Below are 24,381 nucleotides of genomic sequence, written 5' to 3'. Positions count from 1 at the left end.
TCTGAGACTGGATTTAATTTCAAGATGAGTCTTCTTGACTCCAGACCTGGCACTCTTATCTACTGTACCAACTAGCTGCCCCCATGAACATTACTTAATTCTCAGGGATGGTGTGATGATGTACAATCCATGAAGAGCATTCAAGTCCTATATTCAAAAACCTAAAAAATTTCAATTTTCCTACTTAATTTTAATCATGAAACTTAACTGTTTAATTGAGATCTTTACTTCAAAAAGGAGCACAAATTGGTAGGTCTAACAGCACAGGAGTCTACAGAACCAACAGAATCTATTTTAAATTGTGATCCCCTCTTAATTGATTAATATCTAAGCATTTGATTTTGCCTAGAGAAAGGGGAAAAGGCATATGGCAGAGAGTACATTTGCTATTTCTAATTCCAGATAGGACAGAAGCAAAATCTCCAAGGACAAGATAATAACACCCAAAGTAAGAAAGGTAAGAAAAGAGGCAATGTAAACATTTCATGACATCAAGGAAACAAAATTCTGGTCATAGAAAATATGGGGTCAGCCAAACCTGGGTCTGTTTATAAGTGTGCCAAGTCATTTCTATGTGAAATATCATAGGATCAGTTAGAGCTGGAAGGAACCTTAGAGGCCAGCTTAGAGGCCATTTTACAAATGCTGATATACTGAGGTCCAGAAAGGGAAGAGGACTTGCATAAGGTCAAATAGCTAGTAAGTAGTAGTAATAAGTAAAGCTTATTACCTCCAGAAAGGTCTGTTAATTCTGCATAGTTATATTATGGATGACCTTGGGAGATGGGGCATTCATATTAGAATAAAATGTATGTGTCTGTTTCAGGGAAAATAGTACATAGAGAGGAACATGAGAAAAATGGAAAGCTGTTCAGGAGGCAGAAAATTCAAGAATGGGAATAGAGGATGGGAGAAAGAAAGAAGCTGGATGATAGTATAGGTAAAGAGAGGAATGGGAGTAGTGGAGAACTTGGTTTCCTATCCCATCCCCTCACTATTTTACATGTGTTCTTGAAATCTGACATGAAAAGAGAGGTCATTGGAACATAGATTTAGAACTGGATGGGATCTCTGAAATTACTGAACTAATATCCTCATTTTTTTAAGTTTTTGAAAGGCAAGGGGGTTAAGTGGCTTGTCCAAGGCCACACAGCTAGGTAATTACTAAGTGTCTGAGGCCAGATTTGAACTCAGGTACTCCTGACTCCCAGGGATGGTGCTCTATCCACTGCACCACCTAGGCACCCCTAATATCCTCATGTTATAGATGAAAACCAGAGATGATATGATTTTCCCAGAATCACATAGCTCATAAGTGTGAATTGGGACCAGTTTATCCCTACTTCAATACACCTGCTGTATCTACTCTAATTTGCTGAAGGTTCCCCAGTTCTTTGAGATTGGAGATATAGATTTTCTCCAAACTATTAGAAGCAAGCACTTTGTCCTCTGAAGTTTGAACATAGGTAGAAACCTGGAACCTAGAGGTTGGAGTCAGGATTATAGCCCTGCCCCTCTATTCTCTGGAACATCAATAGGAACAGCATGAAAGCTTTGGTTAGTCAGAAACAGTAATAGGAATGTGGAGAAGTTCTATCTTGGGAGAAAAGGCTCTCTAGGGGGAATTCAAGTGATTCTAAGAGCTCTTAATGTTTTTGAGACTGTTGACAAGCTCAGTTCCAGAGTGGATGGTACATCACCCTATTTAGTGAGCAAATGCTACTTGATTTCTATTAGCAGAGGTAAAAAACCAAACATAGGTTAGCATTCATCCATTAACCTTTTATCAGTTTTCATCTTTATTGACCTCTCTTTGATGCTGTTGGCCAACAGTGTGTCTCCTATTTACTCTCTTCTCACTGGGATTTCATAACCTATGCTTTTCAGGTTCTCTTAACTCATCTGGCCAGTTCTTTACATAGTCTTTGCTTGATCATTATGTATGTCCCACTCCTTAAATGTGAATGTCCAAGATTCTGTTCTGGGCTCTCTACAATATATCTTTGCTTCCATATGTTCTCTTATCATTTCCATCTTGAGTACTCCCAAAACCTTATAACTAGATATTCATTTTTCCTAATCTTCATTCCTGTATAACCAACTTCCAACTAGACATATATTATTTGAATGTCAGGCCCTTAGGTATTTTAACATGTCCAAAACAAGTCATAATCTTTTCCCAAATACTCATCCCTCTCTTCCTAACTTCCCATTTTCTTTTGAGGGTTGTCACTATGCATTTCTCCAGGTTTGCACTCAAAGACTCATCCTCCCTCACTCCCTAAATCTAAAGAGTTGCTGATTCTTGTCAATTCTATTTCCATGTTGTCTGTCAAATCCATCCCCTTGTCTAGCTCAGAAAATTTATCCTATAAACTTGAGGCATTCCCAATAAGATCAGGGGTGAAACAAGGATGTCCATTATCACCACTACTATTCAATATCATATTAGAAATGTTAGCTTCAGCAATAATAGAAGGAAAATAAATTGAATGAATTAGAATGGGGAAGGAGACAAAACTCTCACTCTTTGCAGATGACATGATGGTATACCTAGAGAATCCCAAAAAAAGTCATCTAAAAAACTACTAGATCAATGTAAACCATGAAAACAATGCAAAGACTGGCAAATTGCCTTCTGTTGGGGGTGGGAGGAGGGAGTAAGATTAGGGGAAAAATTGTAAAACTCAAAATAAATAAAATCTTTAAAAAATCACTAGAAATAATTAGCAACTTTAGCAAAGTAGCAGGATATAAAACAAACCTTCAAAAATCCTCAGCATTTCTATATATGACTAGCAAGATACAGCAGAAAAAGCTAGAAGTAACCTCAGACAAAATAAAAGACCTGGGAGTCTACTTGCCAGGGCAGACACAAAAATTTTTTGAAAACAATTACAAAACTCTTCTCACACAAATAAAATTAGATTTAAATACCTAGACAAACATCAACTGTTCATGGATAGGTCAAGCTAATATAATAAAAATGGCAATTCTAACAAAACTAACAAAACTTGTTTATACCCTACCAATCAGAATTCCAAAAAATTAATGAGTTAGAAAAAGTTGTAAGTAAATTTACATGGAGAAATAAAAGGTCAAGAATTTCTAGGGATTCAATGAAGAAAAGTGCAAAAGAAGGTGGCTTAGCCTTGCCAGATCTAAAATAATATTATAAAACATCAGTCATCAAAACTGTCTGGCATTGGCTAAGGCATAGATTGGTGGATCAGTGGAATAGACTAGGTGCAATAGCATGAAATTATTATATAATCTTCTGTTTGATAAACCCAAAGAATCCAGCTATTGGGATAAAAACAGTCTCTTTGATTAAAAACTGTTGGGAAAATTGGAAGTTAGCATGGAAGAAACTTAGATTAGACCTCACACCTATACCAAGATAAGATCCAAATGGATACAGGATTTATATATAAAAAACATAAGCAAACTAGAAGATCAAGGAGTAGTTTTCCTGTCAGATCTATGGAAAGGGAAACAGTTTATGACCAAGTACAAGATAGACAACATCATTAAAAACAAATTAGATAATTTTGATTACTTTAAATTAAAAAGCTTTTGCACAGACAAAACCACTGTAACCAAGATCAAAAGAAAACAATTTTTGCAACTAGTATTTCTGACAAATTACTTATTTCTAAAATATATAGAGAACTGAGTCAAATTTTCAAAAAAGCAAGCCATTCCCAATTGACAAATGGTCAAAGAATATGCAAAGGCAATTTACAGCTGATGAAATCAAAGCAATCAGTAGTCATATGAAAAATTGCTCCAAATCATTACTTTTTAGGGAAATGCAAATTAAAGCATCTCTGAGATACTACCTCATACCTCTCAGACTGGTCAATATGACCAGAAAGGACAATGATCAGTGCTGGAAGAGATGTGGGAAATTTGGGACACTAATACATTGTTGATGGAGCTGTGAACTTATCCAAGCTTTCTGGAGAGCAATTTGGGATTATACCCAAAGGGCAACAAAACTGTGCATACCCTTTGATCCAGCAATACCACTACTGGGTCTGTACCCTGAAAAGATTATGAAAAATGATAAAAACACCACTTGTACATAAATATTTATAGTGGCCCTGTTTGTGGTAGCAAAAAATTGTAAATTAAGTGAATGTTCTTCAATTGGGGAATGACTTAACAAACTGTGCTGTATGTATGCCATGGAACATTATTTTCTATTAGAAACCAGGAGGGATGAGAATTCAGGGAAGGATTTGCATGAACTGATGCTGAGTGAGATGAGCAGAACCAGAAAAACACTGTATACCCTAACAGCAACATGGAGGTGATGATCAACCTTGATGAACTTACTCATTCCATCAGTGCAACAATCAGGGACAAATTTGGACTCTCTGCAATGGGGAATACCATCTGTATTCAGAGAAAAAATTATGGACTTTGAACAAAGACTAAAGACTATTACCTTCAAATTATGAAAAAAACCATTATTATGTAATTTTACTATCTCATATTTTATTTTCTTCCTTAAGGATATGATTTCTCTCTCATCTCATTCAACTGAGATCAATGTATAACATGGAACCAATGTAAAGACTAACAGAATGCCTTCTGTGGGGTGTGGGGGGAGGGAAGCAAGAATGGCAGAAAAATTGTAAAACTCAAAATAAATAAAATCTTTCTAAAAAAAAGAAAATTTATCCTAAAGTTTGGGCTCTCCCATGCATTTCCTTCATGAAATCTCTCCCCTTTTTCTAGTCTATCCTCCATACCCTTGCCAAACTGATTTTTAGTGAGTGATTCCTTTTGAACCAGAAAAGGGTAAAATATAAACTTTTATTTGACATTTAAAACCCTTCCTTATCTGACACCAATTCATCTTTCCAGATTAATTTCACATTTCTTCCCCTCATATTAATCTATATTCCAGTCACTCTACCTACCCGAGGTTCCCCACTGCCTTGTACAGACATTTTGATCTTTTACTTCTATGTTTTTATTCAGGATTCTTGTCCCTTATTACTATAAAGATTTCCCACACTCCCTTAGAATCTTTACCCACCTTGAGAACTCACTTTAAGTACTATCTCCTATAGGAAGTCTTAACGACACATTCCTCATCTATTGAGCATTCCTCTCTCCAAAGTTACTGTGTATTTGTTTGAATACAATTTGTATTTAACAACATGCAAATATTATTTCCATCAAGTAGAAAGTAGGCTCCTTGAGAGTAAAAACTTGTCTTTTTCTTATAGTAGCCAGAGACACTTAATAATATTTCCTGAATACACATATTGAAACAAACTGATATCTTAGGAATGGTCATAAAAAGTGGGAAGAGATGTTGGAAGTCATCAATCCAACATCCTTACAGATGGGGAAACTGAGGCACAGAGAAGTTAAATGATTTTTCCATATTTACACAGCATGTGAGAGTCTAAGGAAGAATTTAAATTGAAGTCTGACTTTCAAGTCCAGTCTGTCACCTGGTTGTCTGATGATCAAGAACTGCCTTTAGGTAACAGAGCATTAACCAGTTTTGTTTGTTTTGTTTTGTTGTGGTTTTTGTCTGTGTCTGGGAAGCATACCCCAAATCATACACAGGACAAGTGGTAGGAAGTCACCTCTCAATCAGGGTTGAGTGAAATACAGAACATTGTAGGGAAATAGAGACCCCCTAGCATAGCTGGGTGAGGCAGTTGTGTGTGTGGGGAAACAATATGAGTATGAATATATGTTGCTAACTAGATGGATTGTTTCTTTGAAGACAAAGGATCATTATCAGTGTTCTCATATAAATTTTAGTCCCCTTTGGAAAAGGTCCCAAGTTACAGCTCTGTATAAATGTGCCTCATTTAAGCAAATACCATATGTGTAAATTCAGATTCACAAATTAGATTAATTAAGGCTAATGATGTACTTTAAAAAGGATATGTTTACATCCTTTGCCAGAATGCTTTATTTACTGTACACACTTCCTATGGGCTTTCTGAGTAGAAATGGAAAACCTCTCCTTTTGATGCTTCTGACCACAGCCTTGCAGGGTCATTTGTCTCTTTGGTACTGAAAGGTTACAAGACTCAGCTGGTTTGGATGGTGATACGCCCTTTTCTATTGTCCCTGGGTCTCTGGTAGTCTTTTTTCAGCAGTTCTGGGGAAGAAAAACTCAATCAATTTCTCATTGGATTTCTGATGTGCTTTTTAGACTTTTTCCTAGCATAGATTTTGGTAACTGGACTTCCTTCTTCCATTCCACTTAGCCATTTTCACCAGAAATTCCAACATATGCTGTTTGTTGTAGCCTACTCATCTCCACTTTGTTTTAGCTCATGTTGTTTCACCTACCTAGATGTTTTTTCCTACTTAAACATTCCTTAAGGATCATCTAAAATCCCACCTTCCCTATGAAGCCTGTTCTGACAACTCTAGTGATTATCTTCCCCTTCCTGACTGCTACCATCTCCATACTGTATTTTTCCCATTTTGTATTAAAATATAATTATATTCAATTTTTCACTGTATTGTGTATAGTCTTAGCAATGATTCCTAACTAATTCTTTAAGGCGTGTAAGAATGTCTTCCCACAAAGATGAGATCAGGAACCATGCCAGTTTCTTTTATATGTTGTAAAGGATCCTTTACATCATTTGTGTCCTATCCCTTCATGTGTATATAAACCCTAGGGCTTTATTTTGCATCCTCTTCTCATTCTCAATGTATTCTCATACATTCTCACTTCAGGATCACATGACTTGTTACCCCACATAGGTTCAACAATCATATCAATGAAGAGGCTTCCTAGAACTTTATATCTTCCAGTTCTCTGTATCTCCAGTCCCATATCCCCCCCACTGCCAACCCCTCATCTCTAATGATATTTATCAAAGGTATTTCAAATTCTTTATGTTTGAAACAGAACTCTCTCTCTTTTCCTAGCTTCCCTTGTTATTTTATTTTTTCAATTACATGCATAGATGGTCTTTAACATTCATCTTTTTGTAAGTTTCTGATGCCACATTTTTCTACCTCTTTTCTTCCCCCCTCCCCATGACAGCAAGTAATCTAATATGGTTATACATGTACAGTCACGTTTAAAAATTTTCCATATTAGGCATGTTGTGAAAGAAGAAGTAGAACTAAAGGGAAAAAATGAGAAAAGGGAAAACACCCATAATATAAGTATTCTTTGATCAACATTAAGACTCCATAGTTTTTCCTCTGGATATAGATGGCATTTACCACCACAAGTCTTTTAGAATTATCCTTGATCACTGTACTGCTAAGAGGAGCTAAGTTCTTCATCTAATTTCCCTGATTCTAAAGGCACCAACATTCTTTTAATAATACAGATTTTCAGTTCAAGTTTGCAAATCTTCTTAGACTTTGCTTTTCTTTACCCTTCATTTATCGTCATTCGTCACCCCCACACTATCTTTCACATCTGTCTCCTTTCTAACTACACCTTAGTTCAGGGCCTAGTGTCTACCCCAGGACATTGTCATAGTGTTTTCTTTGGGCTCTCTACCTCCAGTCCCTTCTCACTGCTCAAGAAGTTCTTTTACTCAGTTAACTACCCCTTTACAGTCTGAGTCCCCTCAATTGTTCCAAGCTTAAAGAAAACTCACCATAACATACTTTCTGGTTCAGTCAAAGTGATCTTGCCTTTCCCTGTACATAATACTTTGTTTTCTGTTTCCATGTCTTTCTTTGAACTTGTTGGCTTCTTTCTATGCCTGGATAGAATCCTCCACAATTCTGTCTTGTAGAGTCTTTAGTTTCCTTATTTGTATAAGTTAGTTCAAGTGCTACCTGCTATAGGGAGCCTAACCTGATTCCAGTAGCTGGTAGTTTCCTCCCTCCCAGAAAATGATTGCTCTCTATTTTGTATAGATTTGAGTTTACTTTATATCTGTATTTCATATTTGCTTTTTTTAATTGATGTTTGTTTTGATGAAAAGTAAGTTTTTTAGAATTATCTGTTTCCTTTTTCTTTTTCTTTTAAGATTTGTATCCCTGATTCTTGGAGAATTTCCTGAGATATTAAATGAGCTACCAGGATCACCATGCCAATATATATCAGAATTGACATTTGAACTCAGATCTTTTTTACTTCAAAAGCAATTCTCTATCTACTCTGCCTCTTTTCATTTCTCTTAAGATGGTGTTAGAGAATAGACTCTGATTTACACTGGTAGAAATTACTCATTCTAGGTGTCCTACACCAGTGAAATCACAGGTGTGATCGAAAACAAACAAAAAAATCCAATTCCCAGTACCTACACCACAGTGTCTGTTATATAATAAACATTTGGTGAATTAAGAGAATAAACACTAGCTCTTTGTCTCTCTCTCTCTCTCTCTCTCTCTCTCTCTCTCTCTCTCTCTCATCTTCATATTCTCTTCTTCCCTCTTTCAAATTCTTTCCTCTTCTATCTCTTTTCTTTCTGCCTCTCATTTTCTTTCTCTCCTCTTTTCTTCTTCTTTCCCCTCTTCTTTATTTTCTTTCTTTTTCCCTTTTCCTTCATTCTATCTCTCCCTTCTCTCTGCCATTTTCTGTCTTCTTGACTTTCTGTGTATTTTCCCTGCTTCTTTGTCTCTTTATTTCTTTTATCTGTCTGCATTTTTCTTTGTCTCTTTCTGTTTCTTTTCTCATATATAATACACATGCACCCACATACACATGGTGGATTTAATAAAGTTGAAGGAACCTGATCAGTGATGTCAAATAAAAGGAAAGGAAAAGGAAAAAATGCTACCTCTAACAATTCAATATCAGCTTAAAAAGATAGTAAAATTGGAAGAAGGAAGATGACATTCAGTTCCCATGTTTGTTCCTGGCTTTTTTTTTTATTATTATTAGAAAGTAGTTCATGCACAAGAAAACTGTGGACATTTCCTGTGAAAATAGAGCCGGAGGGATACTAGGCAGTTCTGTTGGAACAATTTTTTAATACTAAATAGACATGGAATTTCATGAAGATTCATAAATATGGAGACAAATTCTGTTTTTCTAGTATTGAAATTCTTTAGCAGTAAAACTGGCCTAAAACTGGAAAGAGTGCTGACTCTGGAATTAGATTCAAATTTCAGTCTTAATGTTTGCTGTCTATGTGACCTTAAACAAGTCTCTTATGTTCCCTGGGTCTCAGTTTTATCATCTGTAAAATGGGGGAGTCAGACTAGTTTATATTTAAATTCCCTTCCCATTTAAGATCCATGATAGTAAGAAATCAATGCAAACATAGGAATTGGAAAGAACTTTAACAGAGGGGAGAAAAGAAGAAAAGAGACAAAGGAAGAAAAAAGGACACAAAAATAAAGATATAGGAGAAAATAATAAATCAGAGTATAAGAAAACAGATCCAAAGAGTAAATATGAGTTATAGGGGATATAATTTCCATTCTTCAGCAAGAAGAGTGGTACTGAATCCCTTCCCCTCTTTCCTCATTCCCAAATCACCAGCTAGCACAAGTAACTTTGATATACTCAGACCAAAACAACAATTGTCAAGACATTTCTCAACTTGATCCTTCCCTCCCAGATTCCTTAATTTAAAATGCTGTGATTGTCTCAGCCAACAAAATGCTTCTGGAGCTGCTGAAGAAAAAAGTGTATAATTTTAAATAAATTAAATTCTTTTCCCCATTTCGTCATGACATTAAATAGGCTATAAAATCTATACAGATTAATTTTTCTATTGATGCATGGCCATGCTTATTTAGCTACCTTCCCCTAAGTCCAGTAGATAAGTTAAAAAAAAGTCTAGCACTTTCTTGGCATTTTTCTATCTTTAGATAATGAAAAGGGGCAAAGAGGAGGAGTCTGTAAACACATTTGCTTTCTGAAGTAACTTTTCATTATAGCAGCACTGACAAGTCTTCCTTGCAGAGCTAAGCTCACACACAAATCAACACCTACTAGGCTCTTCAGAAACAACACGAAGCAAGTTACTGCTTAGAAATAGAGACACTGAACGACATTGCTGCTGCTGTTGGCATCTGCTGCTATAAATTCATATCCATGGAGCTGTTTTTAAACCTTGGCTGGGTTTTCATGATAGAGAAAAAATAATAAATCTGCTTTCCCTTCATATCCTTCTCCTTGCTTCCCTCTCCACTCTTCCCCATTTTTTTTTGGCTCAGCTTAATCCCTGATTTCTATTCTCTGAAACAAACACCTACCATAGGTTATAGATTATCTTTATTTTTCTTTAAGTTGAGATATCTTTACTATAACACATTCTGGTTAGAAAACATACCTGTCCAAAATTATGACAAAATTAATAGTAAGAATTTAAAAAATTTAAATGGCATAGTAGATAAAGTACCCTGAGTTCAACTCTAGTCTCAGACACTTCCTAGCTATTTGGGTCATTTAACAATTTTTGCCTCAATTTCTTGATCTGTAAAATGAGCTGGAGAAGAAAATGGCAAAACACTTCAGTATTTTTGCCAAGAAAATTCCAAATACACCCATGAAGATTTGGGCATGTCTAAACAACACAGCAAAAACCAAATTTGAATGACTTAAAAACTGATCAATGCAATAATAATCAGTCATGATTCCAGGGAACCATGAAAACATAATGAAGCATTATTCTCAACTCAGAACAGAGAGGTGATTAAATATGAAGAATGAAACATTTTTAGATGTGAACATTGTGGGAATTTGTTTTACTTGACTTTGCTTATTTGTTACAAGACTTTTCCCCATTTCTCTTTTCATTACTAAGGAAAAGAAAAGGAGGAAAAATAATAGAAAAAATAATTATCAATAGCAACCTTAACAGATTGGATAGTTTATTTTCAAAACAATTTATAGGTAGTTTATAAAATTAAGGTACAGTCTGGTGGAGCTGTGAACTCATCCAACCCTTCTGGAGAACTATTTGGAACTATGCCCAAAGGGCAACAAAAATGTGCATACCCTTTGACCCAGCAATACCACTACTGGGTCTATACCCTGAAGAGATGAGGAAAAAGGGTAAAAACATTACTTGTACAAAAATATTTATAGCAGCCCTGTTTGTGGTGGCAAAGAATTGGAAATCCAGTAAATGTCCTTCAATTGGGGAATGGCTTAGCAAACTGTGGTATATGTATGTCATGGAACACTATTGTTCTATTAGAAACCAGGAGGGATGGGATTTCAGGGAAACCTGGAGGGATTTGCATGAACTGATGCTGAGTGAGATGAGCAGAACCAGAAAAACACTGTACACCCTAACAGCAACATGGGAGTGATGTTCAACCTTGAAGGACTTGCTCATTCCATCAGTGCAACAATTGGGAACAATTTTGGGCTGTCTGCAAAGGAGAGTACCATCGGTATCCAGATAAGGAGCTGTGGAGTTTGAACAAAGTACAAGGACTATTCCTTTTAATTTGGAAAAAACCCCCAGATATTTTATTGTCTGATCTGGTTACCTCTGAGAATTCTGTTCTCTTTAAGGATATGATTTCTCTCTCATCACACCCAATTTGGATCAAGGTACAACATGGAAACAAAGTAAAGACTGATGGAGTGCTATTTGTGGGGTGGGGGTGGGGGGAAGGAAGCAAGATTGGGAGAAAATTGTAAAACTCAAATAATATCTTTAATAAAAAAAAAAGAGGAATTGGGGAAAGGGGGAGGGAAGAGGGAGAGAATTTAGATCTAAAATAAAATAAAATTGAATTTTAAAAATAAAAAAAATTAAGGTACAGTCACTGCCCTCAAGAAGTCTGTGACCTAGGAGGAAAGATTATGGTAAATTGAGGCTGTCAGGAGAAGATGAAACTCAGACTAGGGTCTTAAAGAAAAAATTATTCTTAGTACAATGCTTCTACTAAGGTGCATAGTGGATCAATACTAGTTGATTGTTTTTGACAAGTAGAGATCAAAGTGAATAACATTCAAGATAGGGAGAAAACTGGAGCAAAAAAAGGCAGGGATGAATAAGTTGTGGTTAGAATTGGAAAAGGTAGAGAAAATGAACAGAACTACTTTCTTGGAATGGCAAGTTTGTATTCTTAGAGTGAAACCAAATATTGTGAAAGGAAGGTTTTACTGTTGAACAAAAATTTGTAAAATTTATCATGGATCAGATTGTGGTAAACTATGAATGCCAATAGATTCTATTCTGTAAGGAATGAAGAAAGACTGTGGGTTTTTGAGTAGCCTATGACAGGCACAAAGTTTTACTTTACTAAAACTATCTGTCTATGCATGTGGGAGGAACTGGAAAAAGAAAGACTGGACGTAGAAAGACAAGAGGGAGATTAATTTTTGAAGTGGGGTGATAAAGAATAAGAATGCAGTAGGAAATAGTGGTGAGAAACAGGAATGAACATTAATAACAAAGGAAATAACATGAAAGAAGAATTGATCAGTAGGTCTTGATTGTGAGTGGTGAAGAAGAAAGAGAGAGGGCAGCTAGGTGGCGCAGTGGATAGAGCACTGGCCCTGGAGTCAGGAGTACCTGAGTTCAAATCTGACCTCAGACACTTAATAATCACCTAGCCGTGTGGCCTTGGGCAAGCCACTCAACCCCATTGCCTTGTAAAAAACTAAAAAAAAAAAAAAAAAAAAAAAAAAGAGGAGAGTCAAGGATAGCTATGAGGTTTTGGGCTTGGGTGACTGGGAAATGATTTTGCCATTGGTACAAATAGGAAAACACGGAGGTGAAACTGGTTTGGGAGAGAGAACTGAGCAGAGTCTTAATTAGCATGTTTTATTCCTCAGACAAGCTTTACACAATGCAACTGGGGCAAGGGGCACAAGAAGCTACTTCAGATCAACTTTTTTATTTTAGGTTTTTGCAAGGCAATGGGGTTAAGTGGCTTGCCCAAGTCCACACGGCTAGGTGATTATTAAGTGTCTGAGGGCAGACTTGAACTCAGGTACTCCTGACTCCAGGGTTTGTGCTCTATCCACTGCGCCCACCTAGCTGCCCCCCAGATCAGCTTTTTAAAAACAAATTCAGTTGTGTTGTATATATACAAGAAGAGAGAGCCCAAGGACATAGCAAAGTCACTGGGGAAATGGGGACAGGACCACCTGGAGTGCAGCTGACAGGAGAAAGGGGATGACATTCACAAATACATCTTCTTCCTCTTCTTTTTTCTCTTCTTTTTTCCCTTCTTTTTTCCCCTTCTTTTTTCCCTCTTCTTTTTTCTCTTCTTTTTTTCCCCCTCTTCTTTTTTCCTCCCTCCTCCTCCCTTCTCCTCCTCCTCCTCCTCTTCCCCCTTCCTTCTTCTCCATTGTTGCTATGCTTTGGGAATCAGTGCAGTAGTGTTTAAAATTGTGGGACTGTGACTGAGGAAAGACTCCATGGCTTTGCTTTAATCATATCTTTGTTGAAGAGTTTAGTTTTAGATACTCTAAGTTTGAGGAGATTATAGGACATTCAAGTAGATTTGTTCAGTTTAGCAAACAGAGAGATTCAGTTCAGAAGAGAGAGCTTGATTTGAGAGAGATGGATTTGAAAACCACCCACTTGACATATATTTATGAAGCACTTACTTCATGTTTGGCATTTATGTAGGAGGTAGTGTAGGCTGATGGGCAGAGAACTGGTCTTAGTAACTAAAAGACCTGACTTCAAATCTCTCCTCTAACATGTAATCTCTCAGGACCTCAGGTAATTCTCTGAGACTATAAATTGCAAAGCAGGTATTGATTTGCTTTGCCATGGGGAGTTTCCTTAATAAATATTTATTATGCCAAAAGTCCAGTTAAAAAAATGCATTAGATCCTGGGGACAAAAATAGGAAAGTGTGATAAAAATGTCCCTGCCCTCAAGTACATTCTCAGGATTGTAAAAGTAAATGACATCTAGTTCTTTTCACTCTCTGTATTCAGGCAATATACTTATCTTTTAAAGGGAAGTTAAGTTTGAATGACTTTCAGGACTTTAGATATAATTAAAGTAGGTGCCCAAAGTGCTCTTTCTTCTATTTGCTCCCACTGATGCCTTAAGTTCTTTTAATGAGGGAAAGGGTCATTTATTCTGCAATCAAAAATAAACCAACAATCATTTACTGAGCACTCACTATGTGTCAAATTTGTGTGATGGACTGAGGACAGGAATAATATTAATAGAAATAATAGGAAATATGATCTCTGCCCTCAAGAACAAAATGGTCTAATGGAAATAAGAAATAAGGCCAAAGAGACAATGGTTCTGGGAGAAGATGATAAATCTATACTAAAGTTTTAAAGCTCAGTTTCTTGAGATCAGATTTTGATCAGGGTGAGGAGAGGATAGAACAAGAGATATTCTAAGGAGGAAAAATGGAAATGAAATAAAGAGAAAGATAGGAACCAGAAGGAGAAGGTTGGAAACACAAAAGACAAATAACTAGATCTCAATTTTGTCTAGTGGTGGCCTTTTCCACTGACTTTCTAAAGAGTGTTCATGCTTTTTTCAAAACCTGGGTTAGCATTGGAGCTGCATTACTCATGATGGAGGACAGAAATTTCTTGTTAAGGTGTCATTAGAATGATAAAAATAGAGAACTATAGCTTCTTTACCTCTTTGTCCAATGATTGCACAAATGTCTCAGGATGGAGCACAACCCAAATCAGTGCTGTGAAGGACAGGACAGTCCCTCCAACAGTTAGGAATAAAGTTGCCTAGAATTTCTGGGTAGTTATCTAATTTTCCAAGTACCAGTTTCAAAAGCTAATGACAGTTTTAACAGTGTTAAGAATAGACTTTTGATTTATAGAGGCTACAGGTCCAGGAAATATTCCAGGAGAGAACAAAGCAAGGGCTACTCATTATATAGGAAAGGAGGGGGGAAGCAAGAATTTTTTCACCTTATGATGGTAGAGAAATGAAGATTTTCTTTTCCTCCAAAGGTGAAATTCTGTGAAATAACAAATGGATTCTGAGAGAATCAATTTGGGAACTATGTAATCTTTTCCTCATGCTCTTTGCATTACTTCTTATTTCATATACTGATTGAAAATAATCTAGGAAATCATCAGAGAATTAAATCTGTCATTTGCCTAGCACCTGTCCTAAGATTCCTTCTGTTCCCCCTCCCCCCAGGGTAAATTCAATAGGAGATGGTATCTAACAAAATTAATGGTTTCATTTATTTCATACTAAAGTGCTTATGAAAAGGACATGCAGAATGTCATCAGCAGCTTCTTCTATGGTTAAGAAAGAAATGAATACATGCAGTGACATGCAATGACATCTCAGATTTCAGGGAATCTGGCATGTCCATTTCAGAAATGATGAAAGAATGGTTTGGCTAGTCAGAATGAGGAACCTAATTCAAAGTGGAATGAAGGTGATAATCTTCCCCCAGGAAGATGGGAAATAGCCAGATTATACAAAAACAATTAAGATTGATTAGCTGATTATAAAGATAAATCAAGGCATCAAAGATTGGAGATAGGTTTTTTTTTGAGAGAGAGAGAGAGAGATACAACAGAGTGGAGACTAGTAATTTGCTAGATGGGGTAGAAAAGACTTGTTAGCAATAAAACAGAGATTGTGGGGTTCACGATTAAATGATATTATTATGAATTAATATGAAATTAAAATTCTATTTTATAATGTCCCTTGGGTAGAAAGTAATACTTAGTACATAGATAAATGGAAGATAGCAGGAAAGAATTAACAAAGAACTAGGAGGGATCATAGATCTGGAATTGGAAGGTACTGTTTAAGTACAAATCCCTTCATTTTACATATTAGGGATTTTAAATGACTTGCCCAACACCAAGGTGACAAAATCATAAAGTCAGAAGTGGGATCTGAACCTAGGTCCAATTCTAGAGGCTTTTTGCTAGGTGACTTGAAATATGTTAATTAGGAAAGAAACAAATATTATTATTATTATTATTATTATTATTATTATTATATTTACTATTTTCCAGGTACTATAATTTACAAATACAATCTCATTTGATCCTCACAACCACCCTGGGAGGTAGGTGCTATTATCCCTATTTTACAGATGAGGAAACTGAGTCAAACAGCAGATAACTGACTTGCCTGGGATTACACCAGATCTTTCTGACTCCATGCTTAATGCTCTAGCTAATGTACTTCCTAAACTACCACTAAGAGGAGTTTAAAAAGATCATAATCTTAAAAGATTAAATTAATACTTTTCTACCTCTTGATCTTCATATTAGGAGGGGAAGACTATACATACATACATACATATATATATATATATATATATCAGTTGATGTTTATATCTACCTGTACTTTTTGTATTTTTTGCTTCATAGAATCAAAGAACTTTAAAGGTCATTTAAACCATTCCCCAGCTTCAGTCTGATTAAGCCATCCCAGAGATGAGAAACTGTTCTATTTTTAAGAGCCTCCAGAGGTCTCTCTTGCAACCTATTTCAACGGGCAGAAATTCTTTGTTTCTCAGCAACCTTTCCTCATTGAAATTTAAGATACAAGGTGTGGCACTCAAACTAATATCCTAATTTTACAAATTAATACATAAAATTAAGTCTCATTATTTTAATCACATCACAGACCTAAATGAAAAATCTAGTCACTTGTCAGCTTCCATGCATATATCTAGACTGTTAAAAAGAAACAATTGGTTTCCTTGTGTTTAGTGTCATTGCAGACAAAGTATCCAATTAGGTGACTGATTTTCCCCCTTTCTCCCCTTTCACTTTTCATTTACACTCTGAGGAATTCTCTTTTTTCTAGTCCTTTCCTTCAGGGAAATGGCAAATACTAACTCACCAACCTTTGTGGAAGGGTTTTCCACATTAATAGATATTTGTCTCAACAACAGAAATTCTCTTCATTTTTTTCCATCTATAAAACTTGGGGCAGGTAGGTGGTGGCTGGACCTAGAGTCAGAAAGACCCAAGTTCAAATTTGTCCTCATTTGTAAAATGAACTGAAGAAGGAAATGGAAAAGCACTATACTATCTTCCTAATAAAACAAAAAAGGGCTCACAAAGAATTGTACAGGACTGAAAGAACTGAACAGTAACAAATCAAAACCTACTTTTTTTAGTAACAAATTCATTGTCTCCTTTTCAATGACACACTATTACTGTCAACTTTATACATTGTATACCTTCATACCCCAAATATTACTTAGGGTTCCTCTCTTGCATTGTACTTTCCACACCAATGTTACTTGATATAACCTACATTTGAAAATAGACTGCTAACCAGACAAAAGTTAGTACAATAGATGCTAATAATAACATCCTCATGACTTAAGTCACTGTGAACACACACTGATTTATATAGCTGCTTAGAGTTTTCAAATAAAAGTCTAACTTTGGTATCACTGTAGAGATTGTCACAAAAACCCTTTAAGTGTACAAACTAATTGAATTGATGGCATACATCTAGAATATCATGACACCCATTAAAGTTGATTATTGGTACTACTGATTCACAGGTCAAAGGGTTCAACTTTCCTTTGAGGAATATAAGGGCCCTTTCCCATTAAGACATAAAGTCTAATTATTTACATTATTGCATAACTTGTCATCTGTTTTATACAAATTGAAGCAATCACAACTCATTGTTTAAATAAAAGCACCTGCCATGAATTCAGGAAACTGGAGCTACTTTTGCTTTATTTGGTAGTTTTATGCTTCATTATATTTTTACAGGAAAACATCCTGACAAAAAAACAGCCTCTCTTAATTATACTCCCCAATTCTTTCCAAGTTCAGTAGCTTTGTGCATGTCTCAGTGTCAGTAGAATTAATTATTAAAGAAGAGATCCACTATTTCCAGGTAAAATGGGCTTGAATATTTCTGTCAGTATTAAACTCTTATGGTTAGGCTAAAGAGAATGATTAGAATCTCTTGGTGTTAAATGGAAAAACAATACAATTGGTTGTTACTCCTCTACGAATGGCCTCAATTCACTCTCCTTCCTAGCTGGAACACTTTTTAGAGGGGTTTACGTAACAAACTAAATTTTCCTTCATGAAGCATCCAACAGTGAGTGAGCCCACAAACATTTTCGTTAATAATCAGAAGTTTGGCCTTGAAGCTGGCCCACAAAGGAAATGTGCGAAGAGCAGAGGAGCCCCGGGAGTGAAGCCAGAGTCAAAGTCAGCTTGCTAGAAGCAGAGAGCATTATCAGAGCCTTACCTTGCCCTTGGGTCACTCCATAGAACTCAGCTGCTATCCTCGCGGCCTCCTTGCGGTTTCCTTTCACAATGTAGAAGTGGCTGAGGATGGCTAGGCTGATTTTCACAAAGAGTTTGAAGCAGAAAAGTGAAAGGATTGTGAAGTAGACATTGGACAGCTGCTGGGCAAAAGGACGGCTCTCCTCTTCCACAGACATGGCTGTTGGAGATTGAGTGTTGGGACTGAGGTCCAAATCTCAAATGTAGCCTGGCTCTGGGCACACACAGTCCCCAGGCAGCTGATCCTGAGGAAAGGAGATATCAGATGGTCATGATGCCTGCAGCTCAAAATATTTATACTGTCCATAAAAGTTTCCTGGGCCCGCCTAGTGACCTAACAGTACTACACAGATGCCCACTTACCACATGCTTTATTTCTAGAACTCGGCTATCCAACCTCCATTTTAAAAAATCAATTCCAACCATGTATAAATTTGTATCTTGTTTAATTTTTGTTTTTCCTTGTACAAAATATAGAGGATTGAGCACTGATTTGGGAGTCAGGATATCTATATTCTAGTCACAAACTAGCTGGGTGAATTTGGATGTCACTTCCCTGCTTAGACCTCACTTTCCTGAGCTGTGAAATGAAGGGGATGAACTAGATGTTCTCTAAGGTCCTGACCAGTTCTAACTCTATAAAAATCTATGAATAATTTTGAGAACATTATGCATCAAATCTCTCCTTATTAAACATAGTTCCAAATCAAAACTAAATGATTTAATATTTTCTTTTTCAAGAGCATTACTTAAGGTAAGCTTTTCCTCAGACATAGGATGATAGGTTTAAATCTAAAAGTGTCAGGGATCTGTGAATAGATTTCAAGGAGTCCCTGGCAATTGAATGGGGAAAAGAAATTGCATCCTTTTTTGACTATCAACTTCCCTTCAATTAAGAATTAAAAATAAACAAATATTATCTCAAGTGTCCATAAGTTTACAAGACTGCCAAAGGAGTTCATGATACTAAATCATGATTGAGAATTCCTATTCTAACACCTTCACTTTAAGGATGAGGGATGTGAGACTTATCAAGAAGTGACTTACCCAAGGTGACAAAGAGAGGAAATGGCAGTCAGGATTGTAGCATAGGTTCCTTTGATTATCGCTTTTCTATTTAAGTCAAGCCTCTAAGAGGACCAAATGAAATACCTTTGGACTAGGCTCATCAGCCACCAATGGTCAGGATGATTTGGCTGATCACAATGACTCTTCATCCGTCTGACTCTTGCTATAGTCAGAGATAACAGATTTAACCTATAAATATCCCAATTTGGATGTCCCATAAATACTGTTGATACTGTTTGAGAGGAACTAAGAACTTCATGTTTATTAATAAAATCAAAAGTATTTTTCTGAATTTTTCAAAAAGAAAAATTCAAAAAGAAAAATTCAACCAAAAAAAGACACATTGTAAGCCTATAGTGTGTGGCACTAACCTTTTATGGATTTATTTTGTAAATGAAATGAAAATGGCTTCCTAAAGGGTACTATTTATAACTGAAAAGAGTAATAAGTATAAAATATTGAGTAAATTAATGTTAGATAGCAGCTCCTATCATTTAAACTAAAAAATAATATGTGCCAAAATCCAGACTGACATATTACTCATGTGAAATTAATAGCATATTGTGATGGGGTTTGAGCCATGCATCTCTTCTTTTTAGATTCTTTAAAGCAGTAAATTCCCAGAACAGTAGCCAGGAACAGAAAGGATCTCAGACTTATGCTATAGCTTTGAAATTTGTATCCAGGGGCAAAAAATATCTTAGAGCAAGATAGAATAGGATTAAGTTAATCTAAGGATGACTTTGCTTCCAGCCTTACTTCTGTATTACAGAACAGGTTAGAAATTTCATAACGAAGACATAAAGTTAGCAAACAAAATGTCTCCTCTTTTCCCAAAGGCCCACTCATTTCTAGGGAGCAAGTTCAGGTAATAGGGTCACTATAACAAAAATAATAAAAATGATGAGAAAATATTTGTTTGGTTCTTTAAGCTTTACAAAGAATGGATCTTCTAATAATCAACCATATGTGATAGATAATTTAAGTGTTATTGTCTTGATAGTATAGATGATAAGATAGAATAGTGAAGTGATTTACCCATAGACAAGGAAAATAGAGTTATTGACATCTTTGGTATCACCATGAGAGAAAAAATTAGAATTAATCGACAAAGGATGACATTGTTTATGTTGAGGATGGAAGTTAGAACGTTTTTTAGATCTGGGTTTCTTGGTATCTGTGAATTTGTTAAAATAAATTACCATATTTCAATATAATTGATGTTTCAAAGAAAAAAAACTATTTCAATATAATTGATTTCCTTTGTGATCTTGTGTAATTTGTTTTGTATACTTAAAAGACATAATTCTGAATACAGGTCCAAAACTGCCAAAGGGATCACCCTCTTTTGCTGAGAACTAGAGTGGACATACATAGGAGATGTGATGATTAGCTTCAATTAGCTTCTTGATGTGTACAATGATATTTGATTCTCAATTTCCAGAAAGCTCATAATGCTCTGAGTCATTATGCTAGCCAGTTCACTGATGTACATGCAGAAATAATTCTTTCCTTAGTCATATTCCTGGTGCCTGTCTAAGGTTTCAAACCTTCCACTTTACCAGTAAATGCTATTAAAAGTCATCATTTCCATGCTAGTTAGTCAGGAGTTAAGATTCTTCCATGTTTGAAATTTTTTTTCCCCAAGACTGTTGACATTTTTAAGGTAAGTTAAAAACTCAGTTGGATTTATTGATCAAGAAATTTTATTTTACAGGGATTTAACTTCAAGCTAAGGGAGATTCTCCTTGAGTGTTTTTCTTTTCCTTGAGTCCCACTTCTATTCCCCTTTCTCAGGATACCCACACACCCTGTGTGCCTCTCATTAGCTCCAGTTTCATACATCAGCTAATAAAAACTAAAACATCTTTGAGTAATTCATAGGAATAACCCATATTCAGTTAACTGTTCAGTTTTCAGAATATGTTAATACAACATATTCTAGGGATATAAATATGTTAATTATTACTTATAAGCAAACAGGTTCAGAGAAAGTCAGTAATTTATAGGTGGTCATAAGGCTTATAGGGAATCAAGGCAAGCAGGTCTTCTCACTCTGAATTTAGCATTCATTCCATATTACCCATAAATATAGAGAGAGACAGGGTCAAACAAACATTTTTGGAGTCAGGAGAGACATGGATTCATATTTTTCCTTTTATTTTTAGCTATATGATCCAAAGCAAGTTGTTTAACTTCTCTGAACTTCACTTAACTGTTTCATCTGTAAAATGAATATCAGAGAGAGGTATAAGAAGCCCAGAAGTCAGCCACTTCAAGCCTCCTGATAGATTAGGAAACTGAGGCATAGCATGAAAATTGACTTGTTCAAGGTCACAAAGGTACTAAGAGTCAGAGAAAAGATATATAATGTGCTTTGTATCAGTCAACTCAATTTACTTACTATATTGGTTTCCCTCCTGAGAAAAACCTCTTGTCTAGAGTCATGAATCCCTTTGTCAGGGGCATAATTTCAGAAGGGACCACAATTATTTCATTTAAAGTTGGATTCCCTCTTCAAATAGTTTCTCCACCATCTTTCCAGCTCTTCTTTTCCAACATTTTGTGTTGTGAATGTAAAATGTAAATATATTATTCAGTATGAAGGCAAGATATATTTGTAGCTCCAGTGCTTAGTGCTGAATGGAAGTTCACTTGCTCACTCTATCAATCAATTGATCTATCTATGTATGTGTAGTTCCTACTTCACAGTGTCATTGTGAGGGTAGAATGAGATAGTGGATGTTATTACTTTGTTAACCTTGAAGCAGTTCTAAATAAACGCCATGTAATATTGTTACCAGAATATCTTTCATAGAGGGTAGTGGGAGTTATTATTTGACAAGGCAAATAAAAATCCTGCTAACAGTCTTTTACTATTACCAATGTCATTCCTCTTAGCTTCAGTTAATCAAATAAAAATTATTTGTTTATTGAGTACTGAAAATGTACATAGCATGGGGAATGACAAAATGCATGTGTCTTGGTCTCCATTCTTCAGAAGCTTACTGTCTGATTGAAGAGACAAGATTCATAAACAAGAACTAATTAGAGAATAGTAACAAGTCACTATTGACAATCTGGTGATGTCTCTGTGTAGAGTTACCTTTTGGGTTGTTGAAAAGGAGTTTTTGATATGAGCAGTGTGTTTTATATTTTTTATTATATATAAATATTTTGTTTGTTTTCCAATTATATACAATAGTAGTTTCTACCTATCATTTTTGGTAAGGTTTTGAATTTTACAATTACTCCCCTTCCCTCCCCACCCCACAGAAGGCAATCTGATAATCTTTACATTGTTTCCATGCTATGCACTGATCAAAATTGAATGTATTGAGAGAGAAATCATATCCTTGAGGAGAAAATTAAATACTAGAGTTAGAAAAATTATGTAGAACATAAGACAATTTTTTAAAAAAAAACTGAAGGTAATAATCTTTGGTCTTCACTTAAACTCCATAGTTCTTTCTCTGGATACAGAGGGCAGTCTCCCTCACAGATACCCACAAATTGTCCCTGATTGTTGCACTGATGGGGTGAGCATTAAGGTTGATCATCACCCTCATGTTGCTGTTAGGGTGTCCAAAGTTCTTTTGGTTCTGCTCATCTCACTCAGCATCAGTACATACAAATCCTTCCAGGCTTCTCTGAAATCCCATCCTTCCTGGCTTCTAAAAGAATGTTAGTGTTCCATAAAACACACACACACACACACACACACATATATATATATATATATATATATATATATACTACAATTTGTTCAGCCATTTCCCCAATTGATGGACATGCCCTTGATTTCCATTTCTTTGCTACCACAAACAGGGCTGCTATGAATATTTTTATACAAGTGATTTTTTATCCTTTTTCATGATCTCTTCAGGGTATAGACCCAGTAGAGGTATTTCTGGATCAAAAGGTATGCATATTTTTATTGTCCTTTGGGTGTAATTCCAAATTGCTCTCCAGAAAGGTTGGATCAGTTCACAGCTCCACCAACAATACATTAGTGTCCCAGATTTCCCACATGCCTTCCAACATTGATCATTGTCCTTTCTGACCAGAGCATTAAATTGATAAAACTCTATTAATTTCCTCTCTGCTTCATTTTGTATTCCATGGCTAAATTTCCTTATTATTCAAGTTATAGTTTGATTTCTTACTTTAGCAGTCCAATCCCCCATGATGAATGTGTCATTTTCTTTTTTGGTGTTATTTCTAGAAGATTTTGTATATCTTTACACAACTGATTAACTTTGACCTTTTTAGGAGTCAGCAGTGGTTGGAGCAGAGGTTTGTATTACTGTGAGGTTGAACAGTTTACCTTGGATTCAAGCAGATAATTTTTAATTTTTAAGATTATACCCCAGTATTGTGACATGAATATCATCAGTCAATGTCAATATTGAAGTCAGATTGATAATATACTTTGTAGCCAAAACAAAACCTACAACTGACTATGGCTCAGGTCATGAGCTTCTTGGAATAAAATTCAGATTTAAATTGAAGAAAGTAAGGAAACCATAAAAGTATGACCTAAATAACATTTTCACAAATTAAAATTATGAATAGATTTAAGGAATCAGATATCTGGCAGATAGAGTGCCTGAAGAATTATGGACAGAAGTTCATAATATTATACAGGAGGTAGCTGGAAAAAATATTCCAAAGAAAAAGAAGAGCAAGAAAACAACATAACTGTCTGATGAGACTATAAATAGTTCAGGAAAGAAGAAGAAAGGGAAAGAAAGAAAATTCTGCATGTAGAATTTCAGAGACTAAGGAGAATTAAGGTGTTTTTTTAAAAATGAGCATTGTATTGAAATAGAAGAAAACAATACAATGATAAAGACAAGAGAACTCTGCAAGAAAATTAAAGATATCAAGGGGAAAATTCATGCAAGAAATGGTCAGGACAAAAGAAAAAAATGGTAGCTATTTAACAGAAGTAGAACAAATTAAGAAGAGATGGCAAGAATATATAGAAGAATAACATAAGAAAGATCTTAACATCACTGATAACCACAATGGTGTAGTTACTGATTTAGAGCCAGACATCATGGAGAATGAGGTCAAGTGAGTCTTATGAAGCATTGCTAACAATTGCTAGTGGAGGTGACAGAATCTCAGCTGAGCTATTAAAAATCCTAAAAGATGATGCCATTAAAGTGCTTTGTTTAGGATGC

At 35.6% G+C, this 24,381-nt stretch overlaps 1 protein-coding gene across 1 annotated transcript in view; it reads right to left on the bottom strand.

Annotated features, from left to right (window-relative positions):
- The window catches only part of ASB5 (ankyrin repeat and SOCS box containing 5), an 83,488-nt gene extending 64,295 nt beyond the window's left edge, over positions 1-19,193 (bottom strand). The window contains exons 1-2 of the mRNA XM_074228927.1: positions 19,172-19,193; positions 18,087-18,369 (exon numbers count right to left, since the gene is read on the bottom strand). Coding sequence (XP_074085028.1) covers positions 18,087-18,282 — 196 coding nt within the window. The 5' untranslated portion in view covers positions 18,283-18,369; positions 19,172-19,193. The remainder of the gene's footprint in view (positions 1-18,086; positions 18,370-19,171) is intronic.
- Positions 19,194-24,381: the final 5,188 nt, after the last annotated feature.

Source organism: Macrotis lagotis, chromosome 3 (assembly GCF_037893015.1).
Source record: "Macrotis lagotis isolate mMagLag1 chromosome 3, bilby.v1.9.chrom.fasta, whole genome shotgun sequence".
Taxonomy (NCBI): domain Eukaryota; kingdom Metazoa; phylum Chordata; class Mammalia; order Peramelemorphia; family Peramelidae; genus Macrotis; species Macrotis lagotis.
Note: the sequence above shows the minus strand (reverse complement) of the source record. Positions and strands in the feature narration are given on the sequence as shown.